Source organism: Mauremys mutica, chromosome 5 (genome assembly GCF_020497125.1).
Source record: "Mauremys mutica isolate MM-2020 ecotype Southern chromosome 5, ASM2049712v1, whole genome shotgun sequence".
Classification (NCBI taxonomy): Eukaryota; Metazoa; Chordata; order Testudines; family Geoemydidae; genus Mauremys; species Mauremys mutica.
The window spans coordinates 82,546,986-82,563,926 of NC_059076.1; the positions used below are offsets into that span (position 1 = coordinate 82,546,986).

The window sequence follows — 16,941 nt, forward strand, 5'->3', positions numbered from 1 at the left end:
AACCATCCAAAGTGCAAACTTCCACATGCAGGCAACACAGCTCAGTATTGTCCTGGAATATATTCTAGGCCTGAGGTTCTTATGAGCTACCGTTTGTGCCAATGCATGTGGTGCTTTTGTGATAAGAAAATTGAGGTCTATTTAAATTGATAGTACCAAAAATATATTTACATGTGACATAAGATAGACTTGGAACTCTGGACTCCACTTTACCACATTAACCTCCCTCCTCTGCTCTCTGTCACCCCAGAAAATAATAGAACAGAGAGACTGAGGTAGAGCCTCAGATGGTGTAAATGGCCATAGCTCTGCTGAAGTCAGTAGAGCTATGACTACTTGCACCACCTGAGGATCAACCCCACTAGGTCTTGCATAAACATTTTTAATGGACACCTAGAACTTTCTTGCCCATTGCCTTCTTGTCACAGCAAATCCACCAATGCAAAATATTTAGGCTGCTTAAGTGTTGGAAATATGTAAGTCAAAGAAAAATGCTTGCTCAGTTAGGTAAATTAAGTGACTGGGAGTTTTTTCCATTTAATGTAATAGAATCAGGCCTATATTCCATAATAGGAAATCCAGAACTCATACTTTAGATCCATAGTAAGTTATTTTTATATGACAGATACATTGATCAACACGTGAAAATGTGCGGTAACTTTTTTAACTAAACATCCATATATTATGATTTTGTATCTTATTTACCAGATCTGCACAGTCATAAACTATTAACATATAGGCAGATACAATCAAAGTAATTAGTCTAATCACTGTAAAGTTTTGATTCTTTTTTCTCTCCACGATGAACATGAAAATGGTTTACCAGACTTGCAGGAAGGATGCAGTTTTCAAACTTGGTGATTAAAGGGAATAACAAAGTTAAACAAATCTAACACCTTGTAGGTGAGGCGGTTCATCTGTTTCAGATAAACCTACAAATCCTGAACTGAAAAGTTTGATTCTTCTAGTAGAGTTTTAAAGGCATCACAAAGAATCAATCTATCAAACCAGCCAAATTCCCATTTGGGACAATCTCCAGGATAGCCTCATTCCAAAATGTATGTGTTATAACATGGGTAACACAAGAAACTGGGGGCAAGGTTCAAATTCCAGATATCCATAAAAGTATTCCTTTATGCAATAAACAGTCATTTCTTTAGTTCACGTTGTGAAGCTCCCATTTTCAAGCAGTCCAAAAACTAGAGATCAGAAGACTCAGTCCAAGCCCAATTGATGTAGACACTAAAATCCTGAACTTTGCAGGCAAAGCTAATAAAGAATCAAAATCCTTACACTGTGTTCCTCTTGATTCATCTTGAACAGTACAGGTTTGCCAGAGTCCCATGGTCAGTTAAATCCAAATTGAGATTTTCTCCAGTCTGACAAATTATTGTAAGCACCAGTTAAAACTTATCCTAACAAAAATAATAAAATTCCAGCTAATTGCGTCCTACTTATGTGGGCTAAATCCATTTTAATAATAATAGAGTCCAAATGCTTTAGGAATATCTCTACCAACTACTACAGATACATTTTCTGTTTAGTGCTTGTTGTACTAAACATAAACTTTGTAAGCTGTGAAATACTTCCCCCCCGCTCTTTTATATGCTATTTCATAAATGGACTTGGACAGATCTAGTTTTATCTGGTTCTATGTGGATTTGTTTTGAGTATAGAGAAATAACATGATAAATCAGTAATTCAAAGATGTGGCTGCAACTGGGCTCATATTCCACTGGTTTTGCTTTTCAGAAAATATCTTGTCTTTGAACAGAAAAGCATACGCTAAATAATAGTGCCCTTTCTATCACTATTTGGGTAACAATACTCCAACCCTTTTCCTTAAGTAGTTTTTAATAGTTCTGGATGTTTTTAATTAACTCATTATTTAGGATGATAATTCATAAACTGAATCATTCACATTCCATGTATTTGGATAAGCCCATGCAAACTTTATATATTTTAACAAATAAGGTTGTCTGCATATAGTAAAATAAATGCAGTATTTCTCAAGTTTTAAAAAGTATATTTGTTTAAAATCAAACTATTTACATGTACAAGAACTGCTGCTACATATGAGAAAAGTTTAACAGAAATCTTTCATTGAATGCAGATCAAGTGTTCATTATTAAAAACTCAATTCCTATACTCTATAAAATAGCAAATGCTTACGAGCAAATTAACTCTTTTAACTAGGTATTTTTCAACCACCCCTGCCTCTTTAATTTTTTTTCTTTGTATATGAAATATGCAGGTGCCAGAACATCCAGGTTAAGTTTTGTGTCTTTTTTTCCCGTATTAGGTTGGGATAACAAATTACTACCGGTAGCTATTTTGGGACAGTGGCCTGTGATGCTGATGAAGTACATATAGCGTTTTTAAGAAACTAAACGTGGTTTAAAAAAATCTAGTTCTCTGCAAGTCTTTTTGGGGTTTTGGGAATTTTCAATTTTCCTGGGTAAAGAAACACAGTTCCTACACAGAGATCTCCTCCTCTCTGTAGCAAAAGTCTATACCCAGAATACAAGTATTTTTAGGCTATTTTTAGAGATGAAAATACTCTAGATCATGAAAATGTTACTGGATCAGATAGGTGGATGGCTATGCCATAAGGAGTCAAAAGCCTTTGAATTCCACTTAACTGGTTTCATATGAAAAGGAAACTTACATTTTTGGCTCTTAACCAACATATAAGAAAGCAACCTTATATATTTTGGGGGTCTACAGTTCAGCTTTAATAGCAAAACAAAGTAGTGTTTCTTCTCTGCAGTCATGACTGCTTTAATGTTCTGTGAAACAAAAGGTTTAACAGTTTCCCCCCCCCCCCCGGGGCGATGACACTACTTTGAAATAACAATTACAGGAAGAAAGAATTAGACACACAACTTCAGAGAATCAGCTAAGTAACAAAGAGTCCTTTGAATCACTATTGGAACAAGCTTCTGCCTTGCGCTCAAGTTTGAAAAGAAAGAGATGACTTTCTGTACTACTTAAACTCCTAGATTTTCAGGACTATTTTCAGTTTCCAAGTGTTGACAGTGATCTTGCATTTCTGCTACTGTGTAATGGGCTGAGGATGGATGGACTTCAGTTGAACAGACAGTGCAACTAAGTAGTGACCCTCCTAGTATAAGACAAAATCCAGCAAACCAGCCAACAAATAGTGCTTCCCCAAAATCCCACCTGGGAACAATATCTGGGATATTCTCATCCCAAAATTCCTGGACTGTAGTGTGAGCAACCCAAGAAACTGGGACTATGGCTGTAATTCCTGATATCCAGAAGAGTGTTCCTCCAAGCAGTAATAGCCGTTTCTTTAGTTCCTGTTGTCTTTCACCGATCTTTAAACAGTCCAACCCAAAACCTGAAAGCACGAGGCCCAAAAGTCCTAATCCATTTGAAACAAACATCAAAATCCTAGAAATCCTAAGCTCTGAAGGCAAAGCCAAGAAAGAATCAAAATCCTTGCATTGCATTCCCACTTCCTCTTGGACAACACAAGCTTGCCAGAGTCCCATGGTCCAGATCTCCAATTCATTTAATTCTAAATTGAGATTTTTCCACTGAGGTAAATAGGTAGTGAGACAGGATAGAACCCATCCCAACAGAGAGAATAAAATGCCACTTAATTGCATCACAGTTCTGTAGACTAAAGCCATTAGAAGAGCACAGTCCAAAAAGCTTTAGGAGGAATGTCTCTATAAGAGCTGATATCTTTTCTGGTGGTCGGAGCTATGATGATCTTAGTTCTTTGTGCCCTGAATATAAGCTTAGATATTAACCCTTTGAAAACTCTGAAGCACTTTTTTGTTCTTCATGAATATAATGTTTCATGTAAAGGACGAAGGAGTCTGCTAAACCATGAGTTAGGCTTTCTGATAAAGATTTGATCTGTTACCTTCCAATTTGCTTGGTAAAATTATATCCCAATGCCTGATGATTACAAGTCTGAGGATGAACAAAGAAGGCTCTATGACCCCTCACCCTAAAATACAACAGAAATCTTTGTGCTTCAATACGGATTAATTAGATTTTAAGTGGTGATAAAAAGCCAGCTCTGTCTGCAACAGGACTTCATTGTAATAGCAAAATTTGAGATTTCAGGGATGTAAATCAAGGCCCTGTAAAGAAAGGTAGGACTGTTTTCCTATAATCTTTATTCTTAGACTTCCTCAACATACACAATGGCTTATCCTCCGCTCTCCTGTTCTATGTCACAAGCACTGGAAGACTCTGTAAAAGGTCCTTTTATGTTTCATTTTTTCTATGTTTGTTTCTTCTAAAATGGGCTTTTTTTTAATGACTCTCCCATTTAAGGGGCAAAGGTGAAGTGAGTAAATAATCAAAATACCATAAAGAAAGCAATCCATTAAAATTCTAGACTCCCACCCATCATAATGAATTCAGAGCAGATCTTCAGTTGTTGTAAATTGAAGCCAATGCAGCTGTGACAATTCTAAATCAATTGAAGTTGTCCCTTGTACTCTCTGGGCCTAGTCCTGCAAGGTGCTGAGTATTTGCTCAACTCCAATGAAAGTCAGTGGGTGCTGAGGTAGTTTCCTATTCCTGGTGGTAGGAAATGCTCATCACCTTCCCATATTAGGCCCTAAATAAACATTGTCAGTCAGAAATCATGGAACCGATATATAGCATCATGCTTTTGGCCTGGTATGTGTTTCTCTGAAATCTATTTTTTTCTCATCCTGATTGAGGGCTGTTCTGCATAACTTTCCTCCTGGCTCTTTGAGGTGCCACAGTACAGCTGCTCATGGACACACCACTGCAATGTACTATATCAACAAACAGGGAGGAACTTGCTGCTGTGTCAGGAAGTGATCCATCCCCCTGGAGGAAAAGTGCATCAATCAGTGTCACACCTATGGGCTCCTGCGCTTTTGTAGCCTACAGAACACCTTAGGGTACCATCTCAGTCATTAATACTCAGACAACCACAAAGGACCACCCACGGACTCTATTCTGCAAGACATCTTTCACAGGTTGGGGGTGCCTGAGTTTAGATCTGTTTGTGTCCAACCACCATAGGTTCTGTTCCAGAGCAGGATCCAGTTCCAGCTTCCAGTCGGATGTGTTTCTGATCCCATGGGTATCTGGACTCATGTATGCTTACCCTCTAATTCTCTCAAGATCAAACAGGTTGCAGCTCAAATGATGGCATGGCCCATACAGTTTTAGTTTGCTGATCTCATAAACCTATTAACATGGCCCCCACTTACGCTCTCAACACTCCCAGATGTCATCTTGCAATTGAAGGGGACAAATCCAGACCCCCTGACCTCGGAAACTGGATGCTGGCCAGCTAACATCCACTGATAGATCCTGATCTTTAGTAGTTCAATATATCCTAGCTTGCAACAGAAAGGATTCCACCACTCTTACCTGTGCTGCTAAATGGAAGAGGCTCTCTATCTGGGCATTGGGGAATCATCTCTCTCTCTCTCTCTTGGAAGCACTGATGGCTGCCATCCCAGGACTACCTGCTCACTTTAAAGTATTTGGCCTTCTCCATCAGCTCCCTTAGAGTGCATCTGGCACCTGTCTCTGATCACTATCCCCCATTGGGAAGGCCAGACTGTTGTCTCATCCAACAGTGGCTATATTTCTCCAGGGTCTCATTCATGTTTTCCCACGAAGCAGAGACCCTGCACTTCTGGGACCTCAGTATTGTTTTAATAAATTTGATGGAGCCTCCTTTTGACCCTTTGGTGGTCTGCTCTTTGTACCACTTATTTATGAAGACTGCCTTCTTAGTGGCCATAACCTTAGCCAGAAGGATAAGAGAGATTTAAACCCTTATGGTGGGGCTACTTTATATAGTATTCCAAAAGGACCAAGTGATTTGATGCCCTTATCTAAGGTTACTAATTTCTGATTGTTATCCTAATCAGATTATCCATTTAGCTGTATGTTTCCCCAAGCCTCACTCCACTTTGGAGGAGCTAAACTTCACACCTTGGATATTATCAAGTTTCTTTCTTACTATCTGGACTGAACAAAGTCATTCAGGAATTCTCCAAAACTGTTCCCTAACGCATACTGACAGAATGAAGGGCCAACGAATCTCCACTCAGACTGTCACAATAGGTCCCAGATTATATTAAGACATGTTACAGGGTGACCCATTTTGACCCACCTGTACAGATTAGGGTCCATTCCACCAGAGCTGAGGCTCAGGCAACCTCTGCCACCTCTCAAATACCCAGTGATAATTACACTGTCACTTCAAGTATTAACTCTTTCATTGCTCATCAAAGCACATAAGAAAGGAGAGCTATATTACGAAAATCTGCACAATCTACTGCAAGTGGCAACTCATTTTGGCACCTCTAGATGGACTTGAGAAAGCTGCCACTTTTCTCCACCCCTTCCAATCAAGAAGAAGCCTATCAGAGCCTAGAGGGGTAAGAGGGCCCCCACAAACAAGTGAAGAAGCCCAGTGACATGTACAAGCATAGGCAGTGGCTGGCTAGGGCTAGAGGGGGGCTCAGGTCCTGCCACCTGCATGTGCAGTCCCGCTCTGCAGATGCAGCCCTGCCTCCAGCAGCACCAGCATCAGCTCTGTGCTGCACCACCTGGCTGCCCAGCAGCAGGAGGAGCGGGGAGAGTCCTCCGAGCCCAGCGTCAAGGTAAGTCTGCAGAGCCCTGGCGTCGTGCTGGGGGCAGAGTCTGTCCTGAGTGCACCCAGCAAGCCAGTTCTGTCGGTGGTGCCCGTCAGGGGGGCTGATGCCAGAGCAGGGCCGCCCAGAGGGGAGGGCAAAGGGGGCAATTTGCCCCGGGCTCCGCAGGGGCCCCCAAGAGAAGAGCGGAGGCTCCCGCCTCCGCCCCTCTCCTGGAGCCTCAGCGCATCAAGCGCCGAGACTCCGGCCGAGCCCCTGAGCCCCGCCCCGATCCGAGCCGCGTGGTGAGGGGGCGGGGCTGGGAGCTCCAACGGGGCCTGAGCCTCGTCCCGCTCAGAGCGCAGTGGGGAGAGGGCGGGGCAGCTGCCTCCGCTTGGCGTGAAGCTCACAGCCCCGCCCCCTCACCACGCGGCTCTGAGCGGGACGGAGCTCAGGCCCTGCCGGCGACGCGCTCGGTAAGAGGCCGGGGCCGGGGAGAAGCCGGGGCCGAGGCCGGGCGGGGGCGGGGGGGAGAAGCGGGACCCGCCGCCGCCGCCGTCGTCAAAGCGCAGCCCGGTCTTCGGCGGCGGGGGGCCCCTTCTGTTCCGGGACCCGCCGCCGAAGTGCCCCGAAGGCCCGCGGCGGGGACCCCCCCCCGCCACCGAATTACCGCCGAAGACCAGGCTGCGCTTCGGCGGCGGGTCCCGCTTCGGCGGTAATTCGGCGGCGGGGGGCTCCCGCCGCGGGTCTTCGGGGCACTTTGGCGGCGGGTCCCGGAACGGAAGGGCCCCCCGCCGCCGAAGACCCCGGGCCCCCGGAATCCTCTGGGCGGCCCTGTGCCAGAGAGGGAGATGAGCGAGATGGAGGACAGAAGAGGGGGAAGGGGCTCAAGAGGAGGGGAGCCAATTGTGGCCACCAGGACACAGCTCCCTGTGCTCCCACCCTCCACCCTGCCCTTCCACCACCCCCATCCAACCTCTCTGCCGTAGCCATGCAACCTGCCATTCCCACAGCTCTCACTTACATACCCACCACAGCCCCCGCTTAAACCCATCTAGCCCCCTGCTACTTCATCCCCAGATAAACACAACCAAGCTTCTCCCCCTCCCCAAATAAACCCTAACGCCACCAAACTTCCTCTGCCACAGCCCTCCACCCATCCCACCTCTCCACCACACCAACTCCTGTCCCACAAATACACATAACAAATAAACCTCTCTCATCACACAACCTCCCAAATAAATGCCCCATAAATCACCCTGCCAAAACCCTTCCCCAAGCCCTCCCCTGCCTTCTGCTCACCATTCCTCCAAGCTCCATTCCCCGTTACACCCATCTTTTAAAACTTCCCCTCAACTCCTGGCAGCACCAACCCCCCATTTCTTCAATTGCTCCAGTCCCCTATGGCTCACCCAGAAGCCCCCCCATAGGGCCCCCCTTGGCATCAGCATCCCATCTTCACTTTCGAGCGTTATGTGGGGTTGATCTTTTCCCTCGCCTCTCCCTGCCCCCTCCTTGTCAGCTTAGGGTGGTCAGATGGCTAGTGGGTGCCACCCCCCAATCTGGTGGAGCTCACCACAGCAAATCTTCAAATGATAAGAGCTACCAGCCAGAGTGGGAAGCCAGGCCCAGCCCAGCAGGTCAGGAGCCTCTGCTTTGGGGTGAGTGCACGGTGGACTCGCTCTCCAACTTCCTCTTCTCCACACCAGGCCATAACATACACAGTGATCTCCTCTCCCCTTTCTATCCTGCCCCCACCCGCGACCTCACAGAGAATATTTTCACCAGCCGCCTGTGCATCCAAGCCTTGCCAACAAGGCAGCCAAGCAGTCCAGTTGAACCCATGGGTGTATCTGGACCCCAGTAAGGGGGAGATGAGCTCAAGGAGCCCACAGAGCATGTGTGATCATATTTTCAGCAACAGCACAATCTATTGTGAGTCCTGTCTCCTGTGGTGGGAGCTTATTCTGTGGGCAGAACTTGGAAGAGTGCTATCACTGCCCACCCCAGGAGCCCCACTGACACTGTCATGTCTTTGGGATTAGGACTGTCTGTCTCCTTATACCAGTTCATTTTTAAGTAAAAAAAATAACTGAGACCACACTTCTGTAATGAGTGGTGTCCGGACATAAACACATCAGAGTTCTTGGGGGTTTCTCAGAGAACTCAAGTTGTGAGAGAGATTTTTGGCAAGAGAATTTTTGAATGTAAGGAAGGACTGTTCAATGCAAAGCTCAGGGGGACTTTCCCACTATGATTTTGTTACTGTTCCACTATGACACTGTTACTGAATTCTTCCCTGCAACAGCGGGACAGTAGGAATTGCCATATTGGGTCAGATCTGTGGTCTCTTGAGTCCAGTGTCCCGTCTCTGACAGTGCCCAGCACCAGATGCCTTAGAGAGAGCATCCACTGTGCCTGAGACTAAGCAGCTGGTATCTGTGTTCAGATTGGCCAAATTCTGCTCTTTCTATAGGAGGTGCTACTACTGCCATTTTATTCTTGCATGGCCCAGTGAGTGTTTTGCACTTTCAACTCCTATTGGCATCAATGCTTGGAAAGGACACAACACCTGACGCAGGACTGGAACCTATGATTTAAAAAATAACATCAAAGAATATGTTGAGAGCATATCATTCATTTTAAATAGCTCCAAGTATCAGTTTGCAAACTGATGTCTCCAATTCGTTCCAGCGTGACAAGTCTTAAGCGAGGGGGGGTGTGGTTTAAACTCGTCTGTCTACATAGCATCCTGTTCAAACAAATACATTAACTTTCCCCTCATTACTTATAAAACCATTTCAGTCTGGATTCTGAGTCTTACTCTAATGTGATTTATTTTTTTCTTCAGAGGTTTTAGAATTACATGATTTCTCCTAGAAATCTTGATGGCCAGAGCTGGTCTCATTAGTATCAAAACACAATATACCGTATATGTATTTTCTTCCAAAGAACATTAAGAAGCTGTTGGTTGCTGAAAAACATGAAAACTAAAACTGATGTGTAGCCAACAGAAATATTCAGCTCAAGTCCAAGTAGTGACTTTTACTACTCTGATAGCAGGAGTAAGCTGTGCGCCTGGTATTTCCATGAAGTGACTAGGCTATTTATTCTTTGAATAGCGGTCAGTGCATCTCTAACCTATGTGAATATCTTATTTTGTGCCATATAAAGGAATCTTTGTGAGGAAGTAACCTCAGGCAAGCGCCGGCCTATTTGTGAAAGCGCTGCAAGGGGAAATTTGATGAAAGTACATTATAATCAGTGCTAAGCAGAACCACCATTCCTTGGTTCTCTGGAGATATTGAAGGTTTAAATTTTCATCACCTCACTTTTTCATTAATCACTTGACTTTTTCTGTGCTTTCTGTTAAATGTTTGCAGATTTCAGCAGAGTGCAGTACACTGCCTTGAATTGTCCCCCCCATGAACGCTTCATGCACAGAGCAGGAAATAACGAGCTTAGAGAAATACTACTTTTAAAAATAGTCTTCATGTTTCCCCACCTCCCAAATGTTCTTTATTTAAACATTATCAACTTAGGCCTTGGCTACACTTGCAAGTTACAGCGCAATAAAGCCTCCCAGAGCGCTGTACCTCACTCCCTATCCACACTGGCAAGGCACGTACACCGCTGTCTCTCCTTGGCTACAGCACTGCTGGTACTCCACCTCCCCGAGAGGAATAACAGCTATTGCGAATTGGCTGAGACGCTGCTGCTCCAGTGTAAACGGGGAGTAATGTTATTACGCACTGATTGACCACTGGAAACTCCCCATAATCCTTTTAACTGAAGCGTCCTCTCTTGTTTTGTTGTGAACTCCAGAGGAGGAAGTGCCCTTTCAAAGCTCCCTTTCGGGGGCTGCTTATCAAAAAAACAAACAAAGCTACTATTTGCTTTGAATGAGTGAGAGGCAGGTGGGGGGCTCCATTTGGAGTGCTGACAGCTAATGTTTGCTTGAAGAGAGAGGCAGCGGGGGCGGGGGGGAAGGGGAGAGGGGTTGGGGTCTGTTTTGGCAAGCGGCTGCTTATCTGGTCTATGAGGGGGGGAAAAGAAACAGTTGCTGTTTGCTTTCAGTGAGTGAGAGGGAGGGGGGTCTGATCTTACAAGACAGCGTGCTGACACACTCTCAGCACTCCAAAAACCCACTCTCTCCCCCCACCCCACTCCCTGTCACACTCCACCCCACCACCCCCCATTTGAAAGCACATTGCAGCCACTTGAATGCTGGGATAGCTGCCCATAATGCACCGCTCCCAATGCAGCTGCAAATGTGGCCACAATGGTGCACTTGCAGCTGTCAGTGTGGACAGATTGCAGCGCTTTCCCTACTCAGCTGTATGAAGGCGGGTTTAACTCACAGCGCTGTACAGCTGCAAGTGTAGCCATACCCTTAGTTTGGACCTTAGGTAAAGCTGGAATAGCAGCTATGGGGGTGCACAAAAGTTGCCAGTAGTCCATAGTAACTGATGCAAGCTGAACAAATTGAGGGGGGCGGGGCGGAAGAATCCCTGATTATAAAAATATATTCTTATAGACCTTGTCAAGATAGTGAATGGAAAATGGAATTTAGGGACCACGCTGAGGGGAGAGGGTGGGCAAGCCATATGGATTGTTTTCTTCCCCTTTCAAAACAAAAACATACAGTGGTTTACTTTTTAATCATACACAGAAATCAGTTCAAGGATCACTACTTTTTCATAAAACATCCACTCGATATTTAGATGAGAGAATTTATAAAAAGGGCCAAAAAGTAAGTAACTTCATTTTGGTATCATTTCTAAATAATTTGTTTCAGTTTTTTTAAGTCCCCTGTGTTGAGAAGTAGGATTGTTAAAGTTATCAGACAATGGAATAAATGCGAGCATGTTTTGTACGGAGATTACAAGAGAAAGGGATAGATGCAATTACATTTAATGTATAGAATTGAATAGAAGCAAGACAAATAACGGACCACATTCTCTCCTCCAATCTAGCCCCTTTGCATTGCTTGGCAGCACAAAGAGGGATGGATAGTGGCTGCCTCTGGACATCTGAAAATTCCCCTCCCCTGGAGGAATTTTCAGTCAGAATAAAATGAATGTAATTGGTTCCTGTGTCGCCTCCATCTTCTGTGTGTGTGTGGGTGGGTGGTTTGAGGCTGGAGTATGGCCAAAGCACCAATGTACTCTTGTAGTTGTTAGCTGGTGGACAGTCTTTTGGCATATGCCAAGGAATGATCTAGAGCTGCACAAGGAGAGAATCAGGGAGCTGTAACCAAATGCATAATGGTTTCCCCTATCTCCAGCATCCAGCACACCTTAACACAGGAGAAGATATTGCGTGTTCTGTGTTAGTGTATGCACGATTTCATTAAGAAAGGAGAAATATTAGCAGCCACTTGGAACGTCCTTAAATCTAATCTGAGGTAGATCATTTATATCTAAATTATCTAATTAATTCTCTTGTATCTTATAATAATAAAGGGACAAGTTCTGGTGACCTGTTGGTTTATTCAGATTTTTGGAAGAAAAGGTAACTTGCTTCCTACTGAAACCACAACAGCGGAATTATCCCTGTCTCTTAGTGGCTGTAGTGAAATGATCAGAGATAATGTTTTACCAGCTATAGAAAAGGAAGCAACCAGGCATTTACAGCTGTATTATATAATATGATAGATATGTACTTAAAAGCCCTTGCGAGTATGTAAAAGAAACTGTGAGATCCCTTAAGACTCAAAGATTAGAATATACAATTCTAGTTAGAAGAAATGAAACTAATTCTCTGATAGCAAGACCTTTCACTCCTATGAAACACCTTATTTCAGATTTTTGATTAATGGGAATTGAACAAGATGATCTATGAGGCAAGGGAATAGGAAGAGATAAGTACAAGGTCTGTTTGTACTTTACAAATTTAGTCAAAAGATCAAAATGAAACATGGATTTGCCATCATTTTTAATAGAAGAATAAAGAATATTTTAAGATTAACTGCACAAGCCCCACAAAAGACTTTTCTATCACCATCCCAATCCAAAATTAAAAATTAGTGTTAACTAGGTTAGAAAATCCTTATTGATCAGGTAATCTAGAATACAGTAGTTCTGATATACTGCAAGTATGAGATCTTGTTCCTTGACCAATGATGGAGATGTGATTTCCTTGACTGATGTACCTCTTTCCAAGAAAATAATTTGTCTGAGTTGTGAGAAGTGTAACCTTCTCTAGCATTACCCAACACTCATTATGACAAGCTAGTGTCAGTGAGGGCACCATGCACACAGGCACTGCTCTTCTGCCTCCATCTGTCAGCTGACCCCTGACATTGCATGTAGGGGGTGGAAATGAGATGCCGGGAGCAGAATTAACTCTAATGCATGATGTGTTGTAAAATGTGGTACTGCTGATTGGTTTGGGATTGCAGGAGTCCTGATTAATTCTGCTTCACTGGGTAGGGATAATGTCACGACTATATCAATAGAAACCAGGAGAGACAGAAGGTAATGAAAATGGTTGATTGTTTAAGATCTATAATATTTCATCCCATGGAATACTTACCTGATGTAATCTGTGGCATTTTAGCCCATTGCCAAGTACTGTAAAGTGCTAAGTGCCTTTTTCTTGTATCTTGGGCATTCAGGATAGTTAGTTTAGAATAGTCCCTAAACATGTACTCTGTGGTGGGGAGTTTTTCCTGGTCCTTACGGGTCATTCTGTGCATTAATAAAGAAGCAGTTGTTGAGACCAGGCCTGGTGTGTTGTTCTCCCTGCACACTCCCTGAGTAGCTGGAGCATATTGGCAATGAGAGTATACTGGCTGACAGGTGCAAAGCACTTTATCTGGACTGTGGTGCTCCTGAAAAGCTGCTTCCTGGGACGGCTGTTTTCCTGAGAGGAGAGAAGGGGCCTAGCTGCCCTGCAAAACCAGACTGAGAATCCAAGGAAGTGTGGAGGTGCAGACTCTGGGTTTTTCAGCCACGCAAGGGAATGGCATGCCACAGCAGAGTGGGGAATTGAACCTCAGTCAGAAGGAAACATGGACATGTTATGTAGAATGCATCTGCTGTTACCTATTGTCGTAATGGACAAAACAAATCCACCTCAGTATTGTGGGCTGAGACCTATAGACTGATTATTGATTTTCTGGAGCCAAGAAGTCCTGGAATGGTGACATTTGATGCAGTGACAGATCATTATGATCCAAAACCATCTGTTAGTGTCTTGTGGTTTAAATCTAACTCCTGCATCAGAGTGCCTTATTAATCTGTCTCACAGTTTATGGCACATCTATGCCAGCTGGCAGCCCAAAGTTTGGAATTTGGAAATGGTTTGGAGGATATGTTGTGCAACTGCATTGTCTCTGGCATCAACAATGAAAGTATGCAGTGAAGGATTCTGGCAAAGCCCACTCTAAAACCCCACATGGCCATAGATATTGCTGTGGCACTAAAGATGGCTACCAGAGGCAGCCACGACCTTTCACAAATCCCTGCCAAGTAGATCAACAAGTTGGAGGATAGGAAAGGGACAGTTGAGCCACACTATGAAGGTGACCCGCTACTGCTAGAGGGAATAGGGAATGCTACCAATGTGTGGGGAGGAGGATCATTGTCACACAGTGTGCAGGCATAAAGATTCAGTGTTATTGTAAAAGAAGGGGCATTTGGCTAGGTGCTGCAGAACTAGAGGCACATAATATGGGGATACCTGGAACACAAGCGGGGGAATAGGATGTACCATGTGAAAGAAGCATCAGCTGGGTACTTTGAATCAGAGGAAAAGGAGTAAGATGAGGTATATGCTATCTTGAATCAGACTGACTCCTGTAAGGAACCAATCCTAGTCAAGCTTCAGTTGAATGGGCAGAATGTGAAAATGGAGCTTGACACAGGGCAGTGGCTACAGTTTTGGAGGCAAGAGACCTACAAAATTACCTCTGATGCATGCCCCAGCTTGACTTTAATCCCTTACCTAAGCAATACTCAAATCCTTCAATGGGGAGGGTGGAAGTCAAGGACCCCAGAGGGCTCGTCTACCTCTCTTTGTAGTAGCTGGGACAGGGCCAAACCTTTTTGGATGGAATTGAATCTCCACCTTGAACCTGGACTGGAAAAGACTTCTGGGACCTTCATATCACATAAGCACAAGATCAATCATTGACCTTTTGGAAAAACATGAGCAAGTATTTATAGAGGAGCTGTGAGAGCTCTAGAATCTCCAGGTGAAAATACAGGTAGATACCACTGCATGCTCTTGATTTTGCAAGGCCATCCATTCCTTATGCTCTGCAAGCCAGGGTAGAAGAGAAACTCTGGCATTTAGACACTCTGGGGATTATCTGGCCTGGGAAGTTCTCTGAATGGGCTGCTCTGGGAGTACCTGTAGTAAAAGCTGACCAGCAATTACAAACAAACTGCTAACCAGGCTACCCACTTGGAGCACTATCCCATTTCTCATATTATATAGAAGATCTTTACAACAAGCTGGCAGGTGGAGTCTTGTTCTACCAAACTAGATGTGCTTACCAACAGTTAGTCCTGAATGAAGACTCGAAAACTGTGGTCAGTATCAATACACGTAGCCTGGACCTATCTACACGGGAGGTCCACTTCCTAGACACCACGGTGCAAATAAGTGGTGGTCACATTAACACCACCCTATACCGAAAACCTACCAACCGCTATGCCTACCTTCATGCCTCCAGCTTCCATCCCGGGCACACCACAAGATCCATTGTCTACAGCCAAGCACTGAGGTACAACTGTATCTGCTCTAACCCCGCAGACAGAGACCAACACCTACAAAATCTCCACCAAGCATTCTCAAGACTACAGTACCCACACGAGGAAATAAGGAAACAGATCAACAGAGCCAGATGTGTACCCAGAAGCCTCCTACTGCAAGACAAACCCAAGAAAGAAACCAACAGGACTCCACTGGCCATCACATACAGTCCCCAGCTCAAACCCCTCCAACGCATCATCAGGGATCTACAACCCATCCTGGACAATGATCCCACACTTTCACAGGCCTTGGGTGGCAGGCCAGTCCTCGCCCACAGACAACCTGCCAAAATGAAGCATATTCTCACCAGCAACTGCACACCGCACCATAGTAACTCTAGCTCAGGAACCAACCCATGCAACAAACCTCGATGCCAACTCTGCCCACATATCTACACCAGCGACACCATCACAGGACCTAACCAGATCAGCCACACCATCACCGGTTCATTCGCCTGCACGTCCACCAATGTAATATATGCCATCATATGCCAGCAATGACCCTCTGCTATGTACATTGGCCAAACTGGACAGTCTCTAAGGAAAAGGATAAATGGACACAAATCAGACATTAGGAATGGCAATATACAAAAACCTGTAGGAGAACACTTCAACCTCCCTGATCTTAGGTGGCCATCCTACAGCAAAAAAACTTTAGGACCAGACTTCAAAGAGAAACTGCTGAGCTCCAGTTCATCTGCAAATTTAACACCATCAGCTCAGGACTAAACAAAGAGTGTGAATGGCTTGCCAATTACAGAACCAGTTTCTCCTCCCTTGGTTTTCACACCTCAACTGCTGGAACAGGGCCTCATCCTCCCTGATTGATCTAACCTCGTTATCTCTAGCTTGCTTCTTGCTTGCTTATATATACACCTGCCCCTGGAAATTTCCACTGCTTACATCCAAAGAAGTGGGTATTCACCCACGAAAGCTCATGCTGCAAAACGTCTGTTAGCAAAGAATCCTGTGGCACCTTATAGACTACTTCTACAGAACCAGACTAACACGGCTACCCCTCTGATACAATACACGTAAGGAACTCTATTGGTATACCTGCTTACCATTCAGAATTTACATTGCTTGTCCTATCTTCCAAAGGGTCATGGAAGGGTTATTGGCTGGATTGCTCCATATCGTGGTATATCTAGAAAATGTTCTTGCAACATGACAGTCAGTAGAACATCTCCAGAACCTAGATGAAGTCCTACAAGGGTTAAGGGAAGTAAGGTTGTGACTCAAGTGCTGAAAGTATGTTTTTATGGCCAAGAAGGTGGTTTATTTAGGACATTATGTTTTAGGGAAAGGACTGCAACCACTAAAAGAGAAGACTTAAAGTCACCAAAGAAGCCTTGGTTCCAGAAAATGTGAGTGAGCTCCAGGCGTACTTTGGCCTTTAAAACTACTATGTATGATTCATTGCAAATCTGTTAACATAGCTTTCCCCCCTTCATGCTTTGCTCAAAAAAGGGGCAGAGTGGCACTGGAGTAAGGATTAGGAGATTGCCTTCAAAGAAATCAAAGAGCTTCTGAAATCAGCCAAATTCCTGGTGCATTTTGACCCC

General features: G+C 44.4%; 1 protein-coding gene across 1 annotated transcript; it reads right to left on the reverse strand.

Moving 5' to 3' along the window:
- Positions 1 to 2,990: 2,990 nt before the first annotated feature.
- LOC123370696 (claudin-22-like) lies at positions 2,991 to 3,659 on the reverse strand. Its single transcript, XM_045017411.1, has one exon. The coding sequence runs from the start codon at positions 3,657 to 3,659 to the stop codon at positions 2,991 to 2,993; it is 669 nt and encodes a 222-aa protein (XP_044873346.1).
- Between the last annotated feature and the right edge of the window lie 13,282 nt (positions 3,660 to 16,941).

Coding starts and splice junctions, on each gene's coding strand:
- LOC123370696 (XM_045017411.1), bottom strand. CDS start 3,659: ATGGCTTTAGTCTACAGAACTGTGATGCAATTAAGTGGCATTTTATTC.